Genomic DNA, 23,110 nt, shown 5'->3' with positions numbered 1-23,110 from the left:
GTGAGCAATAAAAGTACATCCTTTAAACTTAAGTTTTATAAACTCCTTTACAAACTGTTCCAGGCATCTAACACCATAACAAACCCAACTCACAACGTCTTTATCATACCACTCCTTCAACATATCCCTGGCATAGACATAATTAGGTATATGGGTGCCTGTCTCTTGACAGCATTCAAAATCATAAATGATGTATCTTTTGCCAATTCGCAGTCAGACCAACAGTTTTAGAAAGCATAAATGCCCATCCAAGCTTTTAATCTTCTCAAAGCACTGTCCGCACTTGGTTTCCTTGCACTTTTTATTTATTTTTTTATTTTATTTTTATTACATTTATATGCTTTATTCTTACAGTCAACCTTCCCCTCCCTAGCAAGTTGTGCATGTCTTTCAAGACACACCTTAGACAGGCAAAGCACTTTGCATCTACAGCAGTGCGTCTTCTCTGCCTCCACCTCCTGACATTCTTGCTTGAGGCTTGCTCTGCAGATATATTGACAGCCGTGACTAAATTTGTGGTGGTAGGGTGTGTGGCAGAATTTACAGAAATAGTGTTCACCCAGGAAGCCCTTGATATTTTTGATGCCATAGTAATGCTCATTCTGTAACAATATAAACACTATTTTTTCTTGCTGTGGGATACCTGTGACAAAAAACCTCCACCCGCCCTGCACACAAAACAAGATATTTATAGTGACCCTTAAATCTACTTCAAACAGGTGTATCTGAGAAAAGTCAATCCTGTTTTCTGTGGAAACACCCAGCCTGCTGTGAAGTTCCCTGGCCCTGGTAATAATTTCTTGATTTCTATCATCCACACCAATCAGATAGAGCAAACAGCTGGCAAAACACAGAAATTCACCTTCCACATTGAAATCTACTAGGTGTTGTCTTTTTTTCTTCAGCACTCTGCTGAGCAGTACAGTGTTTAACTTCCTAAGCCCACCCCCTCCCTGTTCTTCACAATAGTAACCACTAATAGTAAATTACCCCCCTCCCCCACACACAATATCTCTGCCTTGCTTTGAAGCAGATTTTCAACACTGGTCAGAAAATCATCAGCATTTAAATCATTCACATACCTCCTAAGAGAAAAGAGAGGATGATTTAGACCTTCTGCATCCAACTGAAGTTGAACAAAATCGTTTGGACCTATGTCCCTGGCAACATTATTCAAAAGAGTCTGTACCACATTATGAATAGCCACTATAGCATCTACAAAAGACTGGATTCGGTCAAGATTAGCAAATCTATATCGATGATAGTGTTCCACAGCCCTGAAATTTCAGATAGGCTTCTCCCATGCCTGTACCATATCCAGATAAACAGTGTTCATATTCTGAGAGTTTGCAGAGTTAGAGGCTTGTAGTGGGGGCATAGAATGACATATCTCCTCTTCTGGTTGAGATACAGGCATAGATTCACAACTATCGCTGCCTGCTGGGGATGCGGGAAGTTCACCTCCATGCATTTTTGCTTCTTTGCAGGCTGGCTTTGGTTAAACAAACAAACAAACAAACAAACAAACAAACAAACAAACAAACAAAAGGCTATCACCAACATTCCTAATAATGTAATACCACCCCTCCTCTCTTTAGTTTCTAAAAAAATACTAATGGTTTTGTAGTTGGATGAAATGCTAGATTTTATACCTCCTAACAGCATTCATGCTGCGTAGCTTGTGGAAGGCTTTTGGCTGGCGCTCTGTTGGAATTGTGAAATCCACAAATGGCTGGTCATCCTCCCATTCTGAAGGAAAAGAAAAACCCTTACATTCAGAATTGTTGCAGAAATGTTTATAAGAATCTAAATGTATTAAAGTATGAAAGACAAATACCTCCATATACCCTCAAACATTCTGAGTCTGTTAATTCATTCTAGTGAAAGAAAACAAGCAATCAGACAAACAAGCAAGCATACAAGAATGTTACAAACCCATTTTGCATCTAGGTGTTTCAAGAATTAGGCATAAACTACTTACATTAGTAGGATTCATTGTGAAAAAATTCTTCTTAGCAGATCAAATTGCTCTGGGTATGACAGAAACCATCAAACGTGACTGTCCCAGTAAGGGCCATGTTTTTATACAGGCTGTTGATGTCACAAATTAATCCCATCAGAGTTAGTGAGTTCTTTTCACCTTTTGCAAAACTTCCCCCCTGCCTCATCAGGAAAACCTGATTGGATAATATCACATGAGCTTTGATTAAATTGTATCTCTGTGTTTAACACATAACAAAGTTAAACAGAGGGCCAGCAAAAGAAAAAAAACATAATACATCTTTCATGTGATTTGTAAAGCACATTTTATTATAAATTTCATAGCGTTAACAGTTTCTTGTAATTAATTTCTGTTACATTCTGACATATGAACCTCTTCAGAGACAATGGCAATTCGGCTTCAATCTTTGACATTAATGACAGTGGTTTACTGTTCTTCTCAATACACTGTATGAATCTCTTGAGCTCACCAAGGGAATCTCTGGTGAAATATAAGTTATTCACTTTGTCAGAAATACTGATGATGACCCAGAGAACATGAGGCATAGAAAATCTAAAGCATAAGCTGTTAATAAGCTATCTTTCACTGGTACCATCCGCATGGTCTTCATCTGATTGTAGACACCCCATTAAACAATGGTGTAATATTTTAATGATACACGCTTTCAGAATCTGAGGCATGCTGACATTTTGAGATTACACCGTTTCTAAAACAGGAAATAAGGTAGAATTAGGCTTGCTGTTTCAACTAATCAAAATACTGTTTTCTTAATTTTTATATTTACTTACCATTTGATGCTTTGCAGAATCTGCAACAAAAAGGCTTTATAAGTTTGTTGTCTTCAATGAAGCCATATAGCTCAGGTCCTTTTCTTATTCTACGCCCACGCTTGGGAGGTTTGGGGGTCAAATTTACATCAAAGAAATCTCAATCAGTATTTGCCATCTTCAAAAGACTGCTGGAATTAAATTGCTAGCTGTTCAGACCTGCCTGTACAATCTCCCACGCGCATGCTATGACATGTCCTTGAGCCTTGCGCCTGTCCAGAATCACGGGGTGTGACACGCCCAGGCATGTCCCAAACAAGACCGAACCCCCCTTTTTACTATCAGGTACAAACATGCATGCCCGGATCCGCAGCCCTAACATGCCCGAACAAGTCTACTTCCCACCTGGCTGGTTGCCCCTTGTGAGCATTTTAATTCCTGTTAATATTCCTTGTGTTTTTGCTGTACGGGGTGCAGAATAAATTTTATTAAGGCCGTGCTTCATACAGTTACATGTACATGTGGATTTGAGGGCTCAATTGACAAAATATGTGTGTTTAGATTTTTACAAAGGTAAAAACCAGCTGCGGGTTTTAAAAGTTTTTTTTCCTCACCCTGCATTCGAGAAAATGATTTTAAAACCTCCTAGAAATAAATACCTTTTAGGAAAAAGGGGGTTAAATGCAAGCCCTGGCCGCCTTTTAGGGCCTCCTTTTTTCCCTGCTTTTGAGGTGCTGATTTCTAAAACTCCACAAAAATTAAAAGCATCATTAGGCTCGAATGATTAGAAATAAAAAGCATTTTTATTATTATTATTATTTCACAGCTCCCCAAAGTAGGGCTTGTTTCCCCAAAACACGGACTCTGTTAATTAGTTACTTTATTTAGCTTATTCTGTTTGTTTTGACTGTCCATAGAATTAGTCTAGGGTTAAGCTAATCATGTACCCAGAGGTTTGACTGCCTTGACGTATTGATGGGGGATAGGTTCAAGATGTCTTATCTGAAAATAGGGTTGCTAGGGTTACTCTTGCTTATCTTGATGGGCTTAGGCCAACACATCAGTTCCGCTCGCCTTATCTGAAAATAGGGCGCTTACTTCTGCATAGGGCCATGATCTGCTGACATAATCAACACCATGTGGGTTTGTTTACTTTGATGACATCACTGATGAAAAGTGCTGATAATTTTCATTAAAAAAGGTATACACTATAACTACTGAGGTAGAATCTGTATAAATATTATACAACAGTATACATACATCTTGAAATGATACTACCGTATATACCACTGCCATATGAACTGTGTAATGTTCACCAGAGGGAAAAAAGTTCACATTACAATCCATTTTAAATCAGTAAAAATTGGCAGAAGATAGCTTGGCATTTCTAGTTGTAAACAACAGCAAAATTTCTACAGAATATGGCTGAAACTCAAAATATATGGTGTTTTAATGAAAGAGGGGAGAAAATAGTCTTGAGAGGAATTTTGTACCTTTTTCATGAAATCTTGAGAATTCCCAAAAAGATTCTGAACCTAATGCTAGTATTTTTTTTCTATAGAAATTTAATAGCATTGAGATATAAGGTTAAGTCAAAACAGTAAGTAAATTCCTATGTATTTCAAAAATGGAAGCTGCATATCCCCAAGTTATGAGTCCTCTATATTATCTACAATATAAATGGGTCTCTTAAATCTGCTTCTCCCCATTGTGTTAACATAGAGGACATAGCAGTGTTTCCCTAGTAAGACCTCAACCTGATTTTTTGCGCTAACATACTATGTTGAGTTCAGACTTTTCACATAGGAACCATGAACAGTACAGGGATCTTGGAGGTCGTCTAATACAATCCCCTGCTCAAGCAGGAAACCTGTACCACTTCAGACAAATGGTTGTCCAATCTCTTCTTAAAAGCATAAGAATAAGTATAGTATAGCATATGAATAAGAGCTGTCATAAGCTTGTGCTTCTTGACAAATAACAGAATTAGGATACAAATAAAATATAGATAATCAGCTAGGATACAGCAGTGTTCATATGTTGCCCATTATGGAGCAAATTAACACTTATTCTTTGTGTATTGATAGTAAATCTGCATTTCCTTTACCTAATGCTAATGGCATGTAGTTCTTTCTATGAGGTAATCTTTTTTTAAACAAAACAAAACACTTATTTGTTACACAGTAAATATATTTAATATGCAGTATGAAGGTCTGGCTACTCTTTCCATCTAATATAGTTCTCAAAACAGAATAGCATATCCACAAGTAAGCAACCTTCTTGTCTGCTATTTTCACAAAAATTTACCAACCTGATCTGATGGGATATCTACCAGTCAGGAAAGCAGATCTGCTTGGAGTACAAAGAGATGATGCACTAATATGCTGAGTAAGTTTTACCCCTTCTTTTGCCAGCTGATCAATATTTGGTGTCCTAAAAAGGAGAGTGAAAATGATACCCAAATATAATTGTCTGTCTCATCTTCAAGAATTTTAACAAAGCAAAACATTAGCGCTTCTTTTCAGAATAAGGCCTAAAGCACTATCTCAAGTGATATGCTGGGGGCCAAGTCCCAACATTGCCTACTGATGCTGGTTCAACAATGATGCACTGTCTTACTAAGGTTTAATTCCTGGTGACTTTCCATCATCTAGTTCAATATGGTTAAGATACATATAGAAATTACGTGATACAGCTGTCAATGCTGTTAGCATCTAATGTTCTTGCTTGACAAGAGATGAAGAAGCAGCTATTTTATGTGTTAAACTTGTGTATTACTTTTTAAGAGTTAGAATTAGATTATTGCCAGGAGGAGGGAGGAGGAAGATTGTACCTCAAGGCTCTCTGAAATAAGAGAAGATAAGAACTTGGCAGGTTGTCTAACAGAAGAGAAACTGATTCTTCAAATTAATTGGAGAATATGATTCATGACAGAAATAGATGTGTAGAGAAGTATATTTAATTGTGTTTAATATGTTGTGCAAAGGGAAGGAGAATTCAGATTCTGGCATCCATCCATGAGTGCTAATGCTCCATTTCTGTTCATTATAGACTTTTTAGAATAAATAATCATGCTGAACTCTTTGTTGTGTTTTTTAATCAGAACCATGACAACAGCAGACTTCCAGGTGGCGCTTCAGCGGCGAGGACGGTCGGATTCGACTGCCGGCCCTTCGATCCCGTTGAAGCGGCGGAATAGCTGATGATCAGCTGTTCTGCCGCTTGAAAACCCTTCTCCTCGGGCAAAGAGGGGAGGGGGAGCTTCCAGGTAGGGGTAGAGCTCCCCTAGAGCCCCAGAACATTTGTTCTGGGGCCTGAAGGGTGAGAGCCCCCCCTGAAGCCTGGAAATGCTCTGGATGAAGGACTCTTCTGCTTTAGCAGAACAAGACACTGAATCCACTCCTGCCAGATCTGATTGACATCTTGAGTGATGGTAGCAGCAGAGCTGATGCAGGAGCAGTATAAATATCAAATAGGTAAAGGTAAAGGTTCCCCTGCACATGCATGCTAGTCGTTTCCGACTCTAGGGGCCGGTGCTCATCTCCGTTTCAAAGCCGAAGAGCCAGCGCTTGTCCGAGGACGTCTCCGTGGTCATGTGGCCGGCATGACTAAACGCCAAAGGCGCACGGAACGCTGTTACCTTCCCACCGTAGTGGTCCCTATTTTTCTACTTGCATTTTTACGGGCTTTCGAACTGCTAGGTTGGCAGAAGCTGGGACGAGTAACAGGCGCTCACTCTGCTACGCGGCACTCAGGATTCGACCCGCCAAACTGCCGACCTTCTGATCGACAAGCTCAGCGTCCTAACCCACTGAGCCACCACCACAAAGCTTTAACTCTGAAACTCAAACTCTCTTCCTGCTCCAACGATCGTTTTGAAAAAAGGGGAAGATGGTGCCTGACTGATTTTTTTTCTTTTTAACAAGAAGTGAAAGTGTTTTTCTTCAAAGTAAAGTGACTGTTTGAACTGAGTAGGAATATGTAAAATGGACTTTTAAACCTTAAAAGAGCTAGTTATAATTTGGAGGTGTTAAAAAGTTATTTTCAATATTTGGTTATTTCACAGTTTAACTACAAAGTAATAAATGGACTAGAAAGTGAAAGTGTGTATTGAAAGTCATTAGTTGCAAAAATGGCTCCCAAACCACATAGACCCGTTTTTAAAAGTGTGGAGGCATTGTTTGTTCAGCAATCTGGAACACAGTCTTTGAAGTTACCTCCCAAAGCTGTTGCATCTGTATTGACTTTAAAAGATTTACAATATGCTCTAAACGATGCCTTAAATATTCAGTCTGAAAAAATATTTGAGAAGGTGGCAGAATTTATTGGAAAGGAGAGCAAGAAAATAAGGGAGGATACTTTGATGGCACTTCAAGTGTTTTCAGGCTGTATTGAGAATCTGGATGAATGTGTGGAAGAAGTGAAACAAAATAATCTGATGCTGGAGGCTAAAATGGGTTAAGTGGAGAATAAAATGGAAAAACTTGCAGATGAATTGATGATGATGCAATATAGAGATATGGAATTCGCCTTGAGGATCAGAGGCTTGAAAGAAAATCTGCAGGAGAATCTGGAAGAGACGTTGGTGGATGCCCTGGTGCCTATTTTGGGGTTTCAACTTGAGGATTTTTTTGGGAAGATAGATAAAGTATTCCGTGTTAATTCTTGGATTGCTAAACAAAGGAAACTGCCAAGGGATGTGGTTGTGTATTTTACAAAGAGAAAGATTAGAAATGAGATCATTCAAATCTCTTATAATAAAAGACTTAAAGTGGCTAATCAGGAGGTTTTGATTCTGAAAGAGATTCCTCCAAGAATTTTGAGAAAAAGGAAAGATTTTTTCTTTCTGACAGATGAATTAAAGAAACAACAGCTTCAGTTCGGGTGGGAGATACCAACGGGGATTGTGGTGAATTATTCTGGAGAAAGATATTGTCCTAATACAGTATGGAAGGTACGTGATTTTTATTCTAATATATTGAAAGCAGGCTTACCATCATCCTCAGAAGTCAAAAAAGGAAAGGAAGAAGGAGAGCGACAGTTACAAGAAATAGTTTTGGAAGCTGTCCAATCCTTGGTTTTATTTAAAGATCTTAAGAATCAAAGAATGACATGGGCTGCATGGGCAAATAGATGGGGAAGAAATGGAGGTAGTGACAGATTTTATTTTCCTGGGCTCCAAGATCACTGCAGATGGGGACTGTAGCCAAGAAATTAAAAGACGCTTGCTCCTGGGGAGGAAAGCCATGGCAAATCTAGACAGCACACTAAAAAGCAGAGACATCACCCTGCCAACAAAAGTGCGTATAGTCAAGGCTATGGTCTTCCCAGTTGCAATGTATGGCAGTGAAAGCTGGACCATAAGAAAGGCTGAGTGCCAAAGAATTGAAGCCTTTGAACTATGGTGCTGGAGAAGACTCCTGCGAATCCCTTGGACTGCAAGGCGATCAAACCGGTCAGTCCTAGAGGAGATCAACCCTGACTGCTCTTTAGAAGGCCAGATCCTGAAGCTAAAACTCAAATACTTTGGCCACCTAATGAGAAGGAAGGACTCACTGGAGAAGAGCCTAATGCTGGGAAAGATTGAGGGCAATAGAAGAAGGGGACAACAGAGAATGAGGTGGCTGGATGGAGTCACTGAAGCAGTAGGCGTGAGCTTAAATGGACTCCAGAAGATGGTAGAGGACAGGATGGCCTGGAGGAACATTGTCCATAGGGTCGCGATGGGTCGGACACGACTTCGCAACTAACAACAACAATAATAATAACAGTAGAGATTAATGGAGGACTTTGATAGAAATAAGATTTAGAAATGGAACTTGTTAAAGATCGTAGGATAATCAAGATCTAATAATGGTGGATATTTGGGGATGGTATTTACAGTAGATCTTAAAAATTAGTATGTACGTATTTAAATTGTTAGTCTAAATGTTGAAGATGTGGTTGTGATAATGCAATGTATTATTATGTATGGTTGAATTGTAAAAGATTACAATTTTTAAAGTTAAAGTAATTTAGTGGAATATGTAAGATCTTTAAGATATTGGAAGAAGGCTGATTTGTTTATTATAGAAGAATGGATTTTGAAAGTTTTGAATCAGATAGAAATGGTAGAATTTGGAATATGTGAAGAATATTTGTAATGGAGATATATTATGATGTTTAAGGAGAGTTAAAGCGCGACTGGATTTAAAGTGTAATCATAGTTAGTTACCGTATTTTCCGGCATATAAGACAACTGGGCGTATAAGACGACCCCCAACTTTTGAGAAGATTTTCATGGGTTAAAAAGTCGTCTTATACGCCGGAAAATGTGGGTAAGTAGGAAGTCAGGGCTGCTTCTCAATTAGGTGAAAGCTTATCAAGAGCTTTTGGCCTCGAGATCAGCTTTGCTCTGCCTCGCCTAAACCTCATCTCCTCTCGCCTTGGCTCCCCCTTCTACTTCAGCTACGCGCGCTGGCTGTTTCAGCCATGAGCGACGAGCATTGTGGCCCAACACTTCGGGAAGGCACCAGGTCTGAAAGAAGGCAGTTCTTTCCATAGGTTAGTTAATGAACAGGGTGGTGGAGTGTGTGTGGGGGGAAGAAATGGGCTCAGCCCTGCGCCAAAAGTTTAAGATTCACACACACACCCTCCCCAAGGTCGCCTTCTACTTCAGGGTGGAGGGGCGACCCTGGGCTGCTGAAGCCCCAGTGCCAGCTTTCCGCTGCGGTCTGCCTGTCGCAATTCCTGAGCTGCACCTTCCTGGGCGGGTGTTGCTGTAGGTCTGCCGTGGCACCACACCCTGAAGTCAAACTCCCAGGGTCAGGTGAAGCTTAGCTCTGCATGAACATGTCAGGTCGGCCTCCGCCTGGCTTCCTACGCTCTTGTGCTCATGGAGCGCCAGCGGCTCGGCACGCGCTTGACTCCCGCTCCCTTCCAAAAAAAAAAAAAAAAGAAAAGGGCTGATGCCGTAGGACACCAGTAAGCTGGAGCCTCAGCCTCGGTTGGGCTGGTCGGTTTATTTATGAGGAGGCCGTCTTTCGCCATTCTCGAGCGCTGGATTTGTCTGTTTCCACTAACGTCTCTGCTCCCGAGGATTTACTATTTTCCGGCGTATAAGGCGACTGGGCGTATAAGATGACCCGTATAAGATGACTGGGCGTATAAGATGAGAAGATTTTCATGCGTTAAAAAGTCATCTTATACGCCAGAAAATACGGTAGTATATTTTAGATTAAGATTGTGAAAATAATACCCTGTATTCTGCTTTGGGAAGTCGGAGGGGGGCTGGGGGAGTTAGGGGTATTGGGTGGGTTGTATGTTCAAAAATGTACTTTAAAACCTTTTAATAAAAAAAAGAACCATGACAACAGCCTAATTATCCTTTGTATCTTTTATTGTGTTTCTTTACATTATGTACTTGGAGTTTCTGGATTAGCTAAATTTGCTCTTTTCACAACCTTGATTGATGATCAGCAGAAGACTTGGTAATTTTTATTTGATAGGTACTCATAGTATCTAAGGGATGCGGTGGCTCAGTGGGTTAGGACGCTGAGCTTGTCGATCAGAAGGTCGGCAGTTTGGTGGGTCGAATCCCGAGTGCCGCGTAACAGAGTGAGCGCCTGTTACCATGGAGACGTCCTCAGACAAGCGCTGGCTCTTCGGCTTTGAAACGGAGATGAGCACCGGGCCCTAGAGTCAGAAACGACTAGCACGCATGTGCGGGGGAACCTTTGCCTTTGCCTTTGCATAGTATCTGGGGTGGGGGTTGATGGAGGAGATCACAGCTTTGTTGATTTCTTGTTGGAGCAGTGTTGGACAGGTGTTTCTGATGCCTCTTTTCTTCTGGGTTCTTAGTCCAGAACATCACCATTCTGATCATCAACGTGAATCTCACATTTTGTAACTCTGCAATTCTTTACTCCCTGGTTAACAGCTTTCCAAGCCCTCAGAGTTTGACTCTGTGATTTCTTATTTCAACCTTTGTGATAGCTCGATTGTTTTCAAAATGTGTTAAATATGTTTTTCTCTGGCCACTGAGTTACTGTGAAGAAAGCACTGGGGGGAAGGGAAGGAAGGGAAAAGCAATATAGCAATTGTCTACATTCTTCATTAAAAAAAAAGTAAGGAATGCCAATCTCAAACCAGATTTCCAAGATCATATCTATCAAAGCAATCATTCTTTTGCAGCTAGTCATTGCTGAATGTGTAAAATTGTCAAATACAATTAAATTATTATATACAATTAAGGTTTATATAAAATTAACACTAGAAATTCCTGATTTTATTTAACTTGTTGCTAATTTAACTTGTAATAAATAAGATGAATTTGAATCAATCCTATCATCCCTATTCAATTGTTATTAATCCCAAGCATTTACCACATAATCATTCCTGAAAAGCCCTCCCCTCCCATATTTCCATGGTGTCAGCTACTCCACTGAATCTGAATTTCTGCAAGATAGAAGCTGCTTTGGCTCATATGAAACCAAATGCATTACATGTACATTCATAAATCACCTGCATGCATCTGGGTTGCATAATTGTCAGAATCCATTTATATCCCATTCCTAAATCTCTATCTGTATACCCCAAATCTCACCCCTCACTGGATTCTGCCATTCCCAAGGAGGAGAAGAGAAGATGTTAATTGGCCATCCCTATCCATTAAATGCAAGGTTGTTTATTCAGCCTGCCTGGAGGCCATCATCAAAGACCAGGGAAAGAGCCTTTGAACTGAGAAGAACAAAGAAAGGGGGGGAGAGATCCTGGTTTGTATCTCCAATTGGAATCTGAAGGGGAGGAAGTAAATGTCGTAAAGGCATGGAAGATCCCTTTTCCCATGGAAGGTTTTGACACCTGAACCTTAATTGATCTGGGACTGACCAAATGCACTGAGGGGAGGGTTTTTTTTACTCAGGGACACTTTAAAAGTATCAATCTGCAACACAGTTTCCAGATCCTGTCTAGATTTTCCACTGACAATCATGTTTTAGTAAAAGTTCCTGCTTGGACAATCCTGTCTCCAAGAGTTCTTCTTTCCTAAGATGTGGATTGGGGTGGGTCCTGCCATTAGACAGGATCTGCAGTAAGAGTCAACCTGGAAGGAAAAACCTTACCGGGGGACTTTGCAAAAAATACAATGTCTAATGATGAAGCAAGGGAGGAGGAAAGCCACATGGAAAGGGAGTTTTTCCCCCAAACGAAACCCCACCAATGGTCAGAAGCTGAAGCATCATATCACTCCAGGGAAGAGGTGTTGGAGACGCATGACCACAAACTGCGGTGGTCGATGGGCATTGGAAGGAAATGCGAGTGGGAAAAGGCATCGAGGAAAGTGACCCTGAGGCGGGGCGGCCACCAACCTGAATGGAGGCAAGAGATGGAGAGCTCCCTGCACATCAGTGAAGAGGAGTGGAACCTAGAAAGAACTATTGACCTGATGAAGAAAACCCTTAGCTCACTAAGAGAGGAGAAAGCTGAATACTGCAGCCGCAGCAGCACCTGGGGCTGCAACTGGAGAGACAGTGGGGGGGGGGTTCCGGTACCTGCAACACCAGGACCGTCTGCTGCAACAGGAGCTGCTGCCTCAGTAGTACCCACCCACCCCAGAACCACAGACGGGGATCTGGATAAGGGGCAATACCACCCGCTGTGCAGACAACGATCCATTCAAAGACTTCTGCCCCTGGAAGCAAAATTCAGGGGGGAGCCACCACACTTGAGGTTTTTCCTAACCCAAGTCCTCAGCTATATGGAAGAATACGGACGGGACATCCCCAGTGACAAAGCCTGCATCCGTATTGTGCAATCCACCCTGGATGGACTGGCTGCAGATGGGGTGGTGAACCTCCATGACTCCAACGCCCCAGAACTCAACGACTTCAACCGATTCACGTCATCCTTGAGGAGGCAGTTTGAGGATCATTTGGCTGATTGTAAGGCCCAGGAGAGAATCAAAACAGTGAGGAAGGGCAGACGGCCGGTGGCTGAATATACCCAAGAATTCCAAGTCATTGCCAGCAAGCTGAACTGGCCGGAAGACATCCTCCTTAGCCATTTCAAAGACGGGCTAAACTACGACCTGTATGATGCTTGCCTGCCTCGAGGAGACCCACACCATCTCAACGACTGGTATGTCCTGGCAGAGGAGGTGGAGATAGACCTACTGAAGAGGCACCACCAGGGGAAACCATTGGGCCACCCGCCACCCGAGCAAACACGTGAGGGGGAAAAACCACCGTCCACGGCTAAAAAATCAACAGGCTGTTTCAAATGTGGGAGAGAGGGTCACCATGCTGCAGAATGCCGCTCAAACTCCCCCCAGCATAAATCAGAGGCATCATCCTCCAAAAGCCTTGGTGGAGCAGTGGGCTAATGCCTCCTTAAGTAACACCAGCTGCCTGCAATTAGTGCAGGTTCGCATCCCACCAGGCTCAAGGTTGACTCAGCCTTCCATCCTTCCGAGGTAGGTAAAATGAGGACCCAGATTGTTGGGGGCAATTAAGCTGACTTTGTAATAATGCCGCTTGGGGTGTGTGTGAAAGCCCTAATAAGCAGGCATATACATAGAATGAAGGCTACTGCTAAGCTTGTAAGCCGCCCTGAGTCTTCGGAGAAGGGCGGGATATAAATGGAATTAAAATAAATAAAAATAAAAAGACTAAGGAAGTCCCAAGGCAACACAAAAGAATCTTCCATGAAGGGGAAAGAAGCTGTAGAGGCCACAACCCCTGCCAAGAACTGGGATTGGATTCTGGCCTATACCGCAGAGGCGATGGACACCTTGGAAGACAGCTCAGAGGGAGAACCATTGGTAAGTGGATCCATTCCACCCATCCTTAAGGCAGTGACTATATTGACTTCCGGTGGCAACGCCATGCTGAATGGCGGCTTTCTCTGGCCGCCCATCCTGAGGCTTCCTTAGATCCATGGAGATGGTGACAATCAGCTGTCCTGCGGCTCGTAAACTTCCCCCTTAGGTAGTGGTAGAGCTCCCCAAGGCCTCCCAGAAATATCTGGGGGTTGGAGGGTGAGAGCTCCCACGGAGCCCGAGGCTTTCTTCGAATCCAGGACGCCTTTGCTCCGAAGCAGGGGCGAAGCCAGACGCTGCATCCACATCTGCGGATTGTAGTGATTTATGATTGATCTTAAAGCAGACAGAGCTGACCAGGAGGAGTAAATTTGCAAGTATTTAAAACTTTAACTCGGGGTGCTTTAATCTTCCCCATACACAAATTTGACTTTGAAAGAGAAAAGATGGCGCCAAAATGTTTTTTTCTTTGAAAGAATAAAGTGGGAAGAGTCTGTTAAAGTCTAAACAGTACATTGGATTATAGAGTTTTAAAGATTTTTTTTATTATTATTAAAGGTTCCTCTTTTTTCTTTTTCTTTTTTTTCGATTTTATTTTTATTCTGAAGTGCAGAGGGAAAGTGAAAGTGATAAGAGAAAGTGAATTGTAGCAAGTTGGAAAATGGCTTCAAGACGGCAGGCAATTCCTGTTGTTTCTAAAACTTTAATTTCCTCTCCTGTAACACAGCCTGCAACATAATCCACTTCAAAGCCCAGATCCCCTCCACCCTCTCCTTCACCACCAGCACTTACACTTAAAGACCTGCAGGATGCTTTGAACCTTCAAGCACAACAAATGGCTCAACAAATAAAGGAAGAGGTGGCTGATCTTCTTGAGTGTAAAAATAGAGAGATGAGAGAAGACATTTTGCTTGCACTTCAAGGGCTGGCTGCACATATTGAATGTTTAGATGATCGTGTGGATTAGGTTGTGGAAAATAGTGAAAAACTTGAAAATAGAATTGCTAAAGCAGAAAATAAAATTGATAAAACTGAGGATGAGGTGATTATTTCACAATATAAAAAAATGGAATTTGCTTTGAGAATAAGGGGGTTGAAAGAAAACCCTCGAGAGGATTTACAAGAGGAGGTGATTAAAGTTATAGCCCCCATCTTGGGATGGGATCCTAAGGAGCTATCAAGGGAGGTGGATAAAATTTTCAGGGTCAATTCCTGGATTGCGAGGCAGAAAAATTTACCTAGAGATGTGGTGATTTATTTTTCTAAAAGGTCACTTCAAAATGCAACCATCCAGGCCTTCTATCAACAGAGATTTCAAATTGCAGGTCAAGATATTATAATTCTGAAAGAAATACCTCCTAAAATGTTGAGAAAAAGAAAGGATTTTGGTTTTTTGTCTGATGAGCTTAAAAACCGACAGATTCAGTTCAGATGGGAGATACCTATTGGAATAGTGGTAAACTATGCAGGGACACGATATAGACTTAATACGATTGCAAAGGCAAAAGATTTTTTTTTAATTTTTTTTATTGAAAAGTTTTAAAATACATTTTATCTTTAACAATCCCCCCCTCCCCCTCCCCTACCTATCCCTCCCTACCCCTCCCCCCTTTCCCCCCTCCCCCCCCAACTTCCCAGAGCTAAGTACAGGGTATAAAAACAAAGAACAATCATAAACATCCATATGCTACCAACAATAAATTCTTAAATCTATCACTCTCTAGCTCATATAAAATAACTACAAGCAATATTAATATTACATATAAAAAAAAGAAAAAAGAAAAAAGAAAGGAAGACTTATTCAAATGCTAAGTGAAACTTTTTAGTCCCGTATTTCTTCTGGATATATTCAATCCATTTTTCCCACTCCATAATATAACGTTCTTGTGAATGATCTTTCAAATAAGCCGAAATCTTTGCCATTTCTGCCAGGTCAGAAACCTTTAAAGTCCATTCTTCTATAGTCGGCAGTTCCTCCTTCTTCCAATACTGACCTATTAAAAGTCTTGCTGCTGTAACTAAATTTAACATCAACTTAGTGTCCACAACAGTAGCATCTGTAATTATACCCAACAAAAAGAATTGCGGACAAAACTTTATCTTTTGCTTGAAGATCTTCTGCATATTCCACCAAATTTTTATCCAAAAAGCCTTGACCTTTCTACAAGTCCACCATATGTGAAAATATGTTGCATCTTCACCACCACACCTCCAGCATTTTGGCTGATAGTTCGGATACATACTTGCAAGCTTTTTAGGATCTAAATGCCATCTATAAAACATTTTATAAAAGTTCTCTCTTAAGTTTTGAGCTTGTGTAAATTTTACGTTCCTCACCCAGATCTTTTCCCACGTATCCATTGTAATAACTTCTTGGATGTTCTGGGCCCATTTTATCATACAGTCTTTAACCAGTTCTGTTTCTGAATCAATTTCTATCAATGCAAGATATATCCGTTTGATATGTGCTGGACCCTGATTTCTAATTTGCTTTATCAAATTTTCATCAGTCATTGCAAAACCAGTTTTCTGATCTTCTTTCCACCTGGCCCGTAATTGTGTATATTGAAACCAGGTTTGAACAATCTTCTCATCTCGCAAGAAATTATACGATTTTAAACACCATACACTTCTTTCCAAGCTTAAAATCTCCTTATACGTAGTCACGTCATGTTTAAAACCAACATTTATGTTTTCTATTGCGTGTTTTGGAATTGCCCACAATGGTATCTTACAGTCTAACTTGTATCTATACTTCTTCCAAACTCTCAACAATGCCTGTCTTAAAATATGCACTTTAAACACATTATCTACCTTCTTATCATACAACAAATACGCATGCCAGCCAAATAACAAGTCGTGGCCCTCAAGATTTAATAATCTCTCTTGTGTCAAATTAATCCAATCACTTATCCCTGCTAACGCAGCAGCTTCATAATATAATTTAAGATTGGGCATTTTAAGACCACCTCTTTCACGAGTATCCTGAATAATCTTAAGTTTAACTCGTGGCCTTTTCCCTGCCCAAACAAATTTATTGATACCCCGTTGCCATTCTTCCAAATTAGAATCTTTCTTAAGAACCGGTATCATTTGAAATAAGAATAAAAATTTAGGCAGGACATTCATTTTCACTGCTGCGATTCTTCCCAACAAAGACAATTGCAATTTTTCCCAACTCTCCATTTCTTTTTGAATTTTACCCCATAGTTTTTCATAGTTATTTTTATATAACTTTGTATTAGAGGGTGACAAAAACACCCCCAAATATTTGACCCTTTTAGCAATCTCAAATCCAGTTAATCCTTCTAAAAGAGCCTTTTGCGATACTGTCATATTTTTGGCCAGAATTTTAGTTTTTTGTGCATTAACTTTAAATACAGAAACCCTCCCATATTGCATTATTATCTCCATCAGGTCCACAACAGAATTTTCTGGCTGGGTCACTGTAACAACCAGATCATCTGTGAACGCCCTCAATCTATAATCCTGATCTCTAATTTGAATACCCTTAATTTTTTCCGAGTTCCGAATTTTTATCAATAATATCTCCAATGTTAAAACAAATAATAAAGGTGATAACGGACACCCTTGTCTTGTGCCCTTCTCAATATTACATGCTTCAGTCAAACTATTGTTAACTATTATTCGGGCCGTTTGTTTTTGATATAATGCCCTAATTGGTTGCAAAAATTTAACCCCAAAATTCATTTTATCTAAAACTTTCATCAAAAATTGCCAATTCAATTGATCAAAAGCTTTTTCAGCATCTAAGAAAATTAGCGCCGCAGGGACAGAACTTGTTAAAGACTGTATGATAAAGTGGGCTCACATAAACGTAAAGAAAAGGAGCAACTGAAACAGAAGATGGACTCTAGGCCTATGATACAAGGCCCTGTTACTACGGAGCCGGTGGGAGGGGCGCGACTGAAGAGACCAACTGTGGATCTTCAGGCAGTGTTCCAGAGGCTCCAGGTCGCTAAGAATGGCGATAAAGTTTTTGACATGGAATGTTAATGGCTTAAATTCACCACAAAAAAGAAGGAAAGTATTTCACTACCTGAAGCAACATAAAAATGATATTGTTTGCTTACAAGAAACTCATATTTGTGCAAAAGATCAAAAGAATTTGATTAATTCCCAGTTGGGATTACACTTTATAGCATCTGCTCCAGATAAAAAGAGTGGGGTGGTTATTTATCTAAGAAGAGACTTATCTGCTAGATTAATTGAGTCTGATCCACAGGGAAGATATGTTATTACTGAATTATTGTTACAAGGCAAGAAAATTCTCATTGTTGGATTATATGCTCCTAATCAACAGCAAAGAAAGTTTTATAAGTTTTTACATGATAAATTAACTCAATTGGATTATAAATCTGTTATTTTGATGGGTGATTGGAATGGTGTTTTGGATTCAAGCAAGGACAAGAAGGGATCTTTTAAAAACTCTCCTAACTATTCTAGATTGCCTAAAGTTTTTTTTATTTGAAAGATGATTTGGAATTAAGAGATATTTGGTGGGAGCGAAACTTGGAGGACAGAGATTTTACTTTTTTCTCAGACAGGCATCAATCGTTTTCCAGAATTGATTTTTTTAAATTACTGGTGATCTTATTTCCAGGGTCAAGATTTTTCCTAGAACATTGTCGGATCATAGTCCTGTATGGATGGAGCTATTTAGGGAAGATGGGATCAGAAGATCTTGGAGATTGAATGAAAATTTATTTAGATATGATGTACTTTCAGAGAAATGTAAAGATTATTTGAAAGAGTTTTTTGTTTTGAACATGCATAAAGGAACACCGATTGAAATGGTTTGGGATGCTAGTAAAGCTTATATGAGGGGGATTTTGATTCATATGAATAATGGTCATAGGCGTAAGCAGATGCAAAAATGTAAAGAATTGGAAGAGGAGATTAGATTGAAGGAGAAAGCTTTTATTTTGAATCCATCAGACAAGAGACTAAGGATTTCAATAAATTTGTTGAAAGAGCAATTTAATATGTTAATGGTGGATCAGGTTGCAACTAATTTGCGATATGCGAAGCATAATACCTTTTGTAACGCAAATAAGCCTGGTAGGTGGCTAGCTTATCAATTAAGGAAAAAACAGAAGTTATGTACTATAGAGAAAATAGAATATAAGGGTAAAGAAACATATGAACAAAATTTGATTAAAAAGGGTTTTTTGGATTTTTATGTAAAGTTATATGCTAGCGAGAATATACAAGCCTTAGATATAGATAAATATTTACAGGAAGCGCATATTCCTATGCTTTCATATGAACAACCGGAAGGGATGAATTGTTTAATTACTTCTGAGGAAATTATATTAGCAATTAAACAGTTAAAAGTGGGTAAGGCTCCTGGAACAGATGCCTTAACAGCAATTTATTATAAAACCTTACTTGCAGAGATGGTAGAACCTTTAAAGGAATTATTTAATAATATCCAGGCTGGAGGGGAAGTGCCTCCATCCTGGAGAAGGGCTTTTATATCGTTGATCCCAAAGGAAGATCAAGATCTTACTCAGCCTAAGAATTATAGACCTATATCGCTTTTAAACACAGACTATAAGATTTTTGCAAAAATATTGGCAAATAGATTAATGCAAGTCTTGAAACAAATGGTTCATACTGATCAGTCTGGATTTATAACTGGAAGATATATGAAATATAATGTAAGACAAATAGTTAACTTGATTGAGTATTTGGATAAGAACAACCAAGTCCCCACGGCATTGATATTTTTGGATGCTGAAAAAGCTTTTGATCAGTTGAATTGGCAATTTCTATTGAAAGTTGTGGAGAAGATGAATTTTGGGGATAAATATTTGCAATCTATTAAGGCCATATATCAACAACAATTGGCACAAATTATAATTAATGGGGGATTAACAGACACATTTAAAATTGAAAAAGGTACAAGACAGGGGTGTCCCCTATCACCATTACTGTTTGTCTTAACATTGGAGATTTTATTGATTAAAATTTGGGAATCAACTAAAATAAAGGGAATAAAAATAAAGCAGAATGATTATATAAATTAAATTAAAAAAAATTAAAAATTATAGGTTAAGAGCATTTGCGGATGACTTGGTTGATACATTATCCCAACCGATTCAATCGATTATAGATTTGATGGAAATTATAATTCAATATGGGAAAGTTTCAGGTTTTAAGGTAAATAATAATAAGACTAAAATATTATCTAAAAATATGACCATGAATGAAAAGGAAATGTTAGTAAAATTGTCAGGTTATGAAATAGTGAAAAAGGTTAAATATTTGGGAGTATATAATACAGCTTCTAATGTGAAATTATATAAGAATAATTATGAGATGTTATGGTTAAAAGTACAAAAGGATTTAGATAATTGGAAAAAATTACAATTATCTTTGTTGGGAAAAATTGCAGCTGTTAAAATGAATGTTTTACCAAAGTTTCTCTTTTTGTTTCAAATGATACCTATTTTGAAAAAGGATGCTAATTTGGATGATTGGCAGAAGGGTATTAATAAATTTATTTGGGTGGGGGAAAAAATCGAGAGTTAAACTTAAGATTTTACAAGACGCACGGGAAAGAGGAGGACTTAAGGTGCCTAATTTGAAATTATATTATGATGCGGTGGTTTTAACACTGGTTAGTGATGGGCTTAATTTAACAAATAAAAGTATACTTTATCTTGAGGGATGGGATTTATTATATGGGTGGCATGCATATTTGATTTATGATAAAAAAAGTTGACAAAATCTCATATTTTAAGAAGTGCTTTATTGTGTGTTTGGAAAAAGTATTATTATAAGTTGAACTATAAAATACCAATTTGGGGGATTCCTGGACACACAATAGAGGGTGTATCTACGGGTGTGAATTTGGATATGATTTCTTATAAGCAATTACTTAGATTGGTAGGGAATGATTGGCAGTTAAGGTTGTTAGCTGAGTTAAAACAAGAAAATATCGTACAGTCTTGGTTTCAGTATACTCAACTGCAAGCTAGGTGGAAGTTAGATCAGAAGGTTGGTTTGACACTGATGGATTATCTTCACTGAGACCAAAGAGGAGCATGTTAACCTAGTCAGAGCAGTCCTGAGAAAGTTGCAGGCCGCCCACCTATATGCCAAATTATCAAAATGTGAATTCCACCAGGAAAGAATAGACTATCTGGGGTATCGCATATCCCCAGAGGGCATCGAAGTGGACCCTGAGAAAGATAGGGCAGTATTAGAATGGGCACCCCCCTGCACATGGAAGCAATTGCAAAGTTTCCTGGGATTTGCAAATTTCTACTGCCAATTCATCCCTTCATTTGCCCAAATAGCCCTGCTCCTCACAAACTTGTTGAAAACGAGGGGGGGGGGTCCCCAATGAAAACCAGCCAGCCTCTGAAGTGGACAATGCAATGTCAAGCAGCATTTGAGAGGCTAAAGAGAGTTTTTTCTGCTGAACCTGTCCTGAGACACCCAGATCTCGATAAACCTTTTATAATACAGGCAGATGCTAGCGATATGGTGGTCAGAGCCATATTATTACAGGAAAATGATGAGGGGGCATTGCAACCATGTGCATATACATCCAGGAAACTCACAGACACAGAACAACGTTGGCCTGTGTGGGAAAAGGAGGCTTATTTACTGGACCCGTGCCCTTCCTGGCTGGTCTATGCAGCCCGGGAGAGGACACGCAGCTGGTTCCAGGCAGTTATATCGGCTTCTTTGGGTGAGGGTAGCTTCCCCGCCGTCTTGAAAGAGGCGGTGGTGAGGCCTCTCCTCAAGAAGCCTGCCTTGGACCCAGCTGTATTGAACAACTTTCGTCCTGTCTCCAACCTTCGCTTTCTTGCGAAGGTTGTTGAGAGTGTGGTGGCACATCAGCTCCCTCTGGTCCTGGATGAAGCGGATTATCTAGACCCATACCAATCGGGTTTCAGGCCCGGGCACAGCACGGAGACGGCATTGGTCGCGCTGGTGAATGATCTCTGGAGGGCTCGGGACAGGGGATATTCCTCTGTTCTAGTCCTATTAGACCTCTCGGCGGCTTTCGATACCATCGACCATGGTATCTTGCTGCGGCGTCTCAGGGGACTGGGAGTGGGAGGCACAGTCTTACAGTGGTTCTCCTCCTATCTCCAGGGACATTCGCAGTCGGTGTTGGCAGGAGGGCAGAGGTCGACCGCGAGGTCTCTCGTTTGTGGAGTTCCTCAGGGGTCGGTCCTCTCGCCTCTCCTGTTCAACATCTACATGAAACCACTGGGTGAGATCATTCGTGGTTTTGGAGTTGGGTATCATCAGTACGCGGATGATACCCAACTTTTCTTTTTGACCCCAAACCACCCCAGTGATGCCCTCAACGTGATGTCCCGTTGCCTGGAGGCGGTTCGGGTCTGGATGGGGAGGAACAGACTTCAACTCAACCCCGACAAGACTGAGTGGCTTTGCATATCTTCATCCCGGGTCTATTCGGACATTCCACCTCTTGCTATGGGGGGTGAACTATTACCCCCCGTAGATAGGGCTCGCAACTTGGGAGTCCTCCTAGATTCACGGCTCACCTTGGAAGACCATATAGGAGCTGTGACTAGGGGGGCTTTCGCCCAGGTTCGCCTGGTGCGCCAGTTGCGTCCCTATCTTAGCCGGGATGATTTATGCACGGTCACTCATGCGCTCGTGGCCTCTCGTCTGGACTACTGCAACGCTCTCTACATGGGGCTGCCCTTGAGGACCACCCGGAAGCTCCAACTGGTACAGAATGCAGCCGCGAGAGTTGTGTTGGGAGTCTCCCGATACTCCCACGTTACACCTTTGCTCCGTGAGCTGCATTGGTTGCCAGTTGCCTTCCGGGTGAGATTCAAGGTACTGGTAATGGTGTTCAAAGCCCTTCATGGCATGGGGCCGGAGTACCTTAGGGAACATCTGCTGCCGGCATCAAGCTCCCTGCGCCCTGTGCGTTCCCACAGAGAGGGCCTCCTCAGGGTGCCACCGATCAGAGAATGTCGATTGGTGGCGCCCAGGGGGAGATCCTTCTCTGTGGGCACTCCGGAGCTGTGGAATCAGTTGCCGGTAGAGCTCCGGATGGCGCCCGATCTTCGCTCCTTTCGTCGCGATCTCAAGACGTTTTTGTTTGTTCAAGCCGGCCTAGCCTGATGGGGATTGGTGGGGTTTTTATTTTTTTTGTACTCTTAATTTTATTTTTGGGGTTTTATTATTGTATTAATTGTTTTAACTTGGGCAATTATTTAATCTCTTTTTAATGTTTGTACTTTCTATTTGACTTTTGCCCTGTGAACCGCCCTGAGTCCTCAGGGAGAAGGGCGGTATATAAATATTATTAAATTAAATTAAATTAAATTATTCTGTGAGATGGTCATTACTTACATGGCGCCAGTTCCTGGAAGGAAATAAAATCCCCTTCCAGGTCTGGACAGATCACAAAAATTTGGAAGCACTAAAAACACTCAGGAAACTCACTCCTATGCAAGCCCGCTGGTCCCAACATTTTCACCAATTCAATTTCACTCTCAAACACTTATCAGGGGGAAGAAT

General features: G+C 40.6%; 1 protein-coding gene across 1 annotated transcript in view; it reads right to left on the bottom strand.

The window, feature by feature from the left end:
- Positions 1-23,110, bottom strand: part of LOC308667239 (arylsulfatase H-like) — a gene marked incomplete at both ends in the record, with an annotated part of 90,069 nt that overhangs the window by 58,273 nt on the left and 8,686 nt on the right. The window contains one exon of the mRNA XM_081326381.1: positions 5,081-5,202. Coding sequence (XP_081182507.1) covers positions 5,081-5,202 — 122 coding nt within the window. The remainder of the gene's footprint in view (positions 1-5,080; positions 5,203-23,110) is intronic.

Source organism: Vipera berus (assembly GCF_964194415.1).
Source record: "Vipera berus genome assembly, chromosome: 4".
Classification (NCBI taxonomy): Eukaryota; Metazoa; Chordata; class Lepidosauria; order Squamata; family Viperidae; genus Vipera; species Vipera berus.
This window is presented reverse-complemented; position numbering and strand designations above follow the sequence as displayed.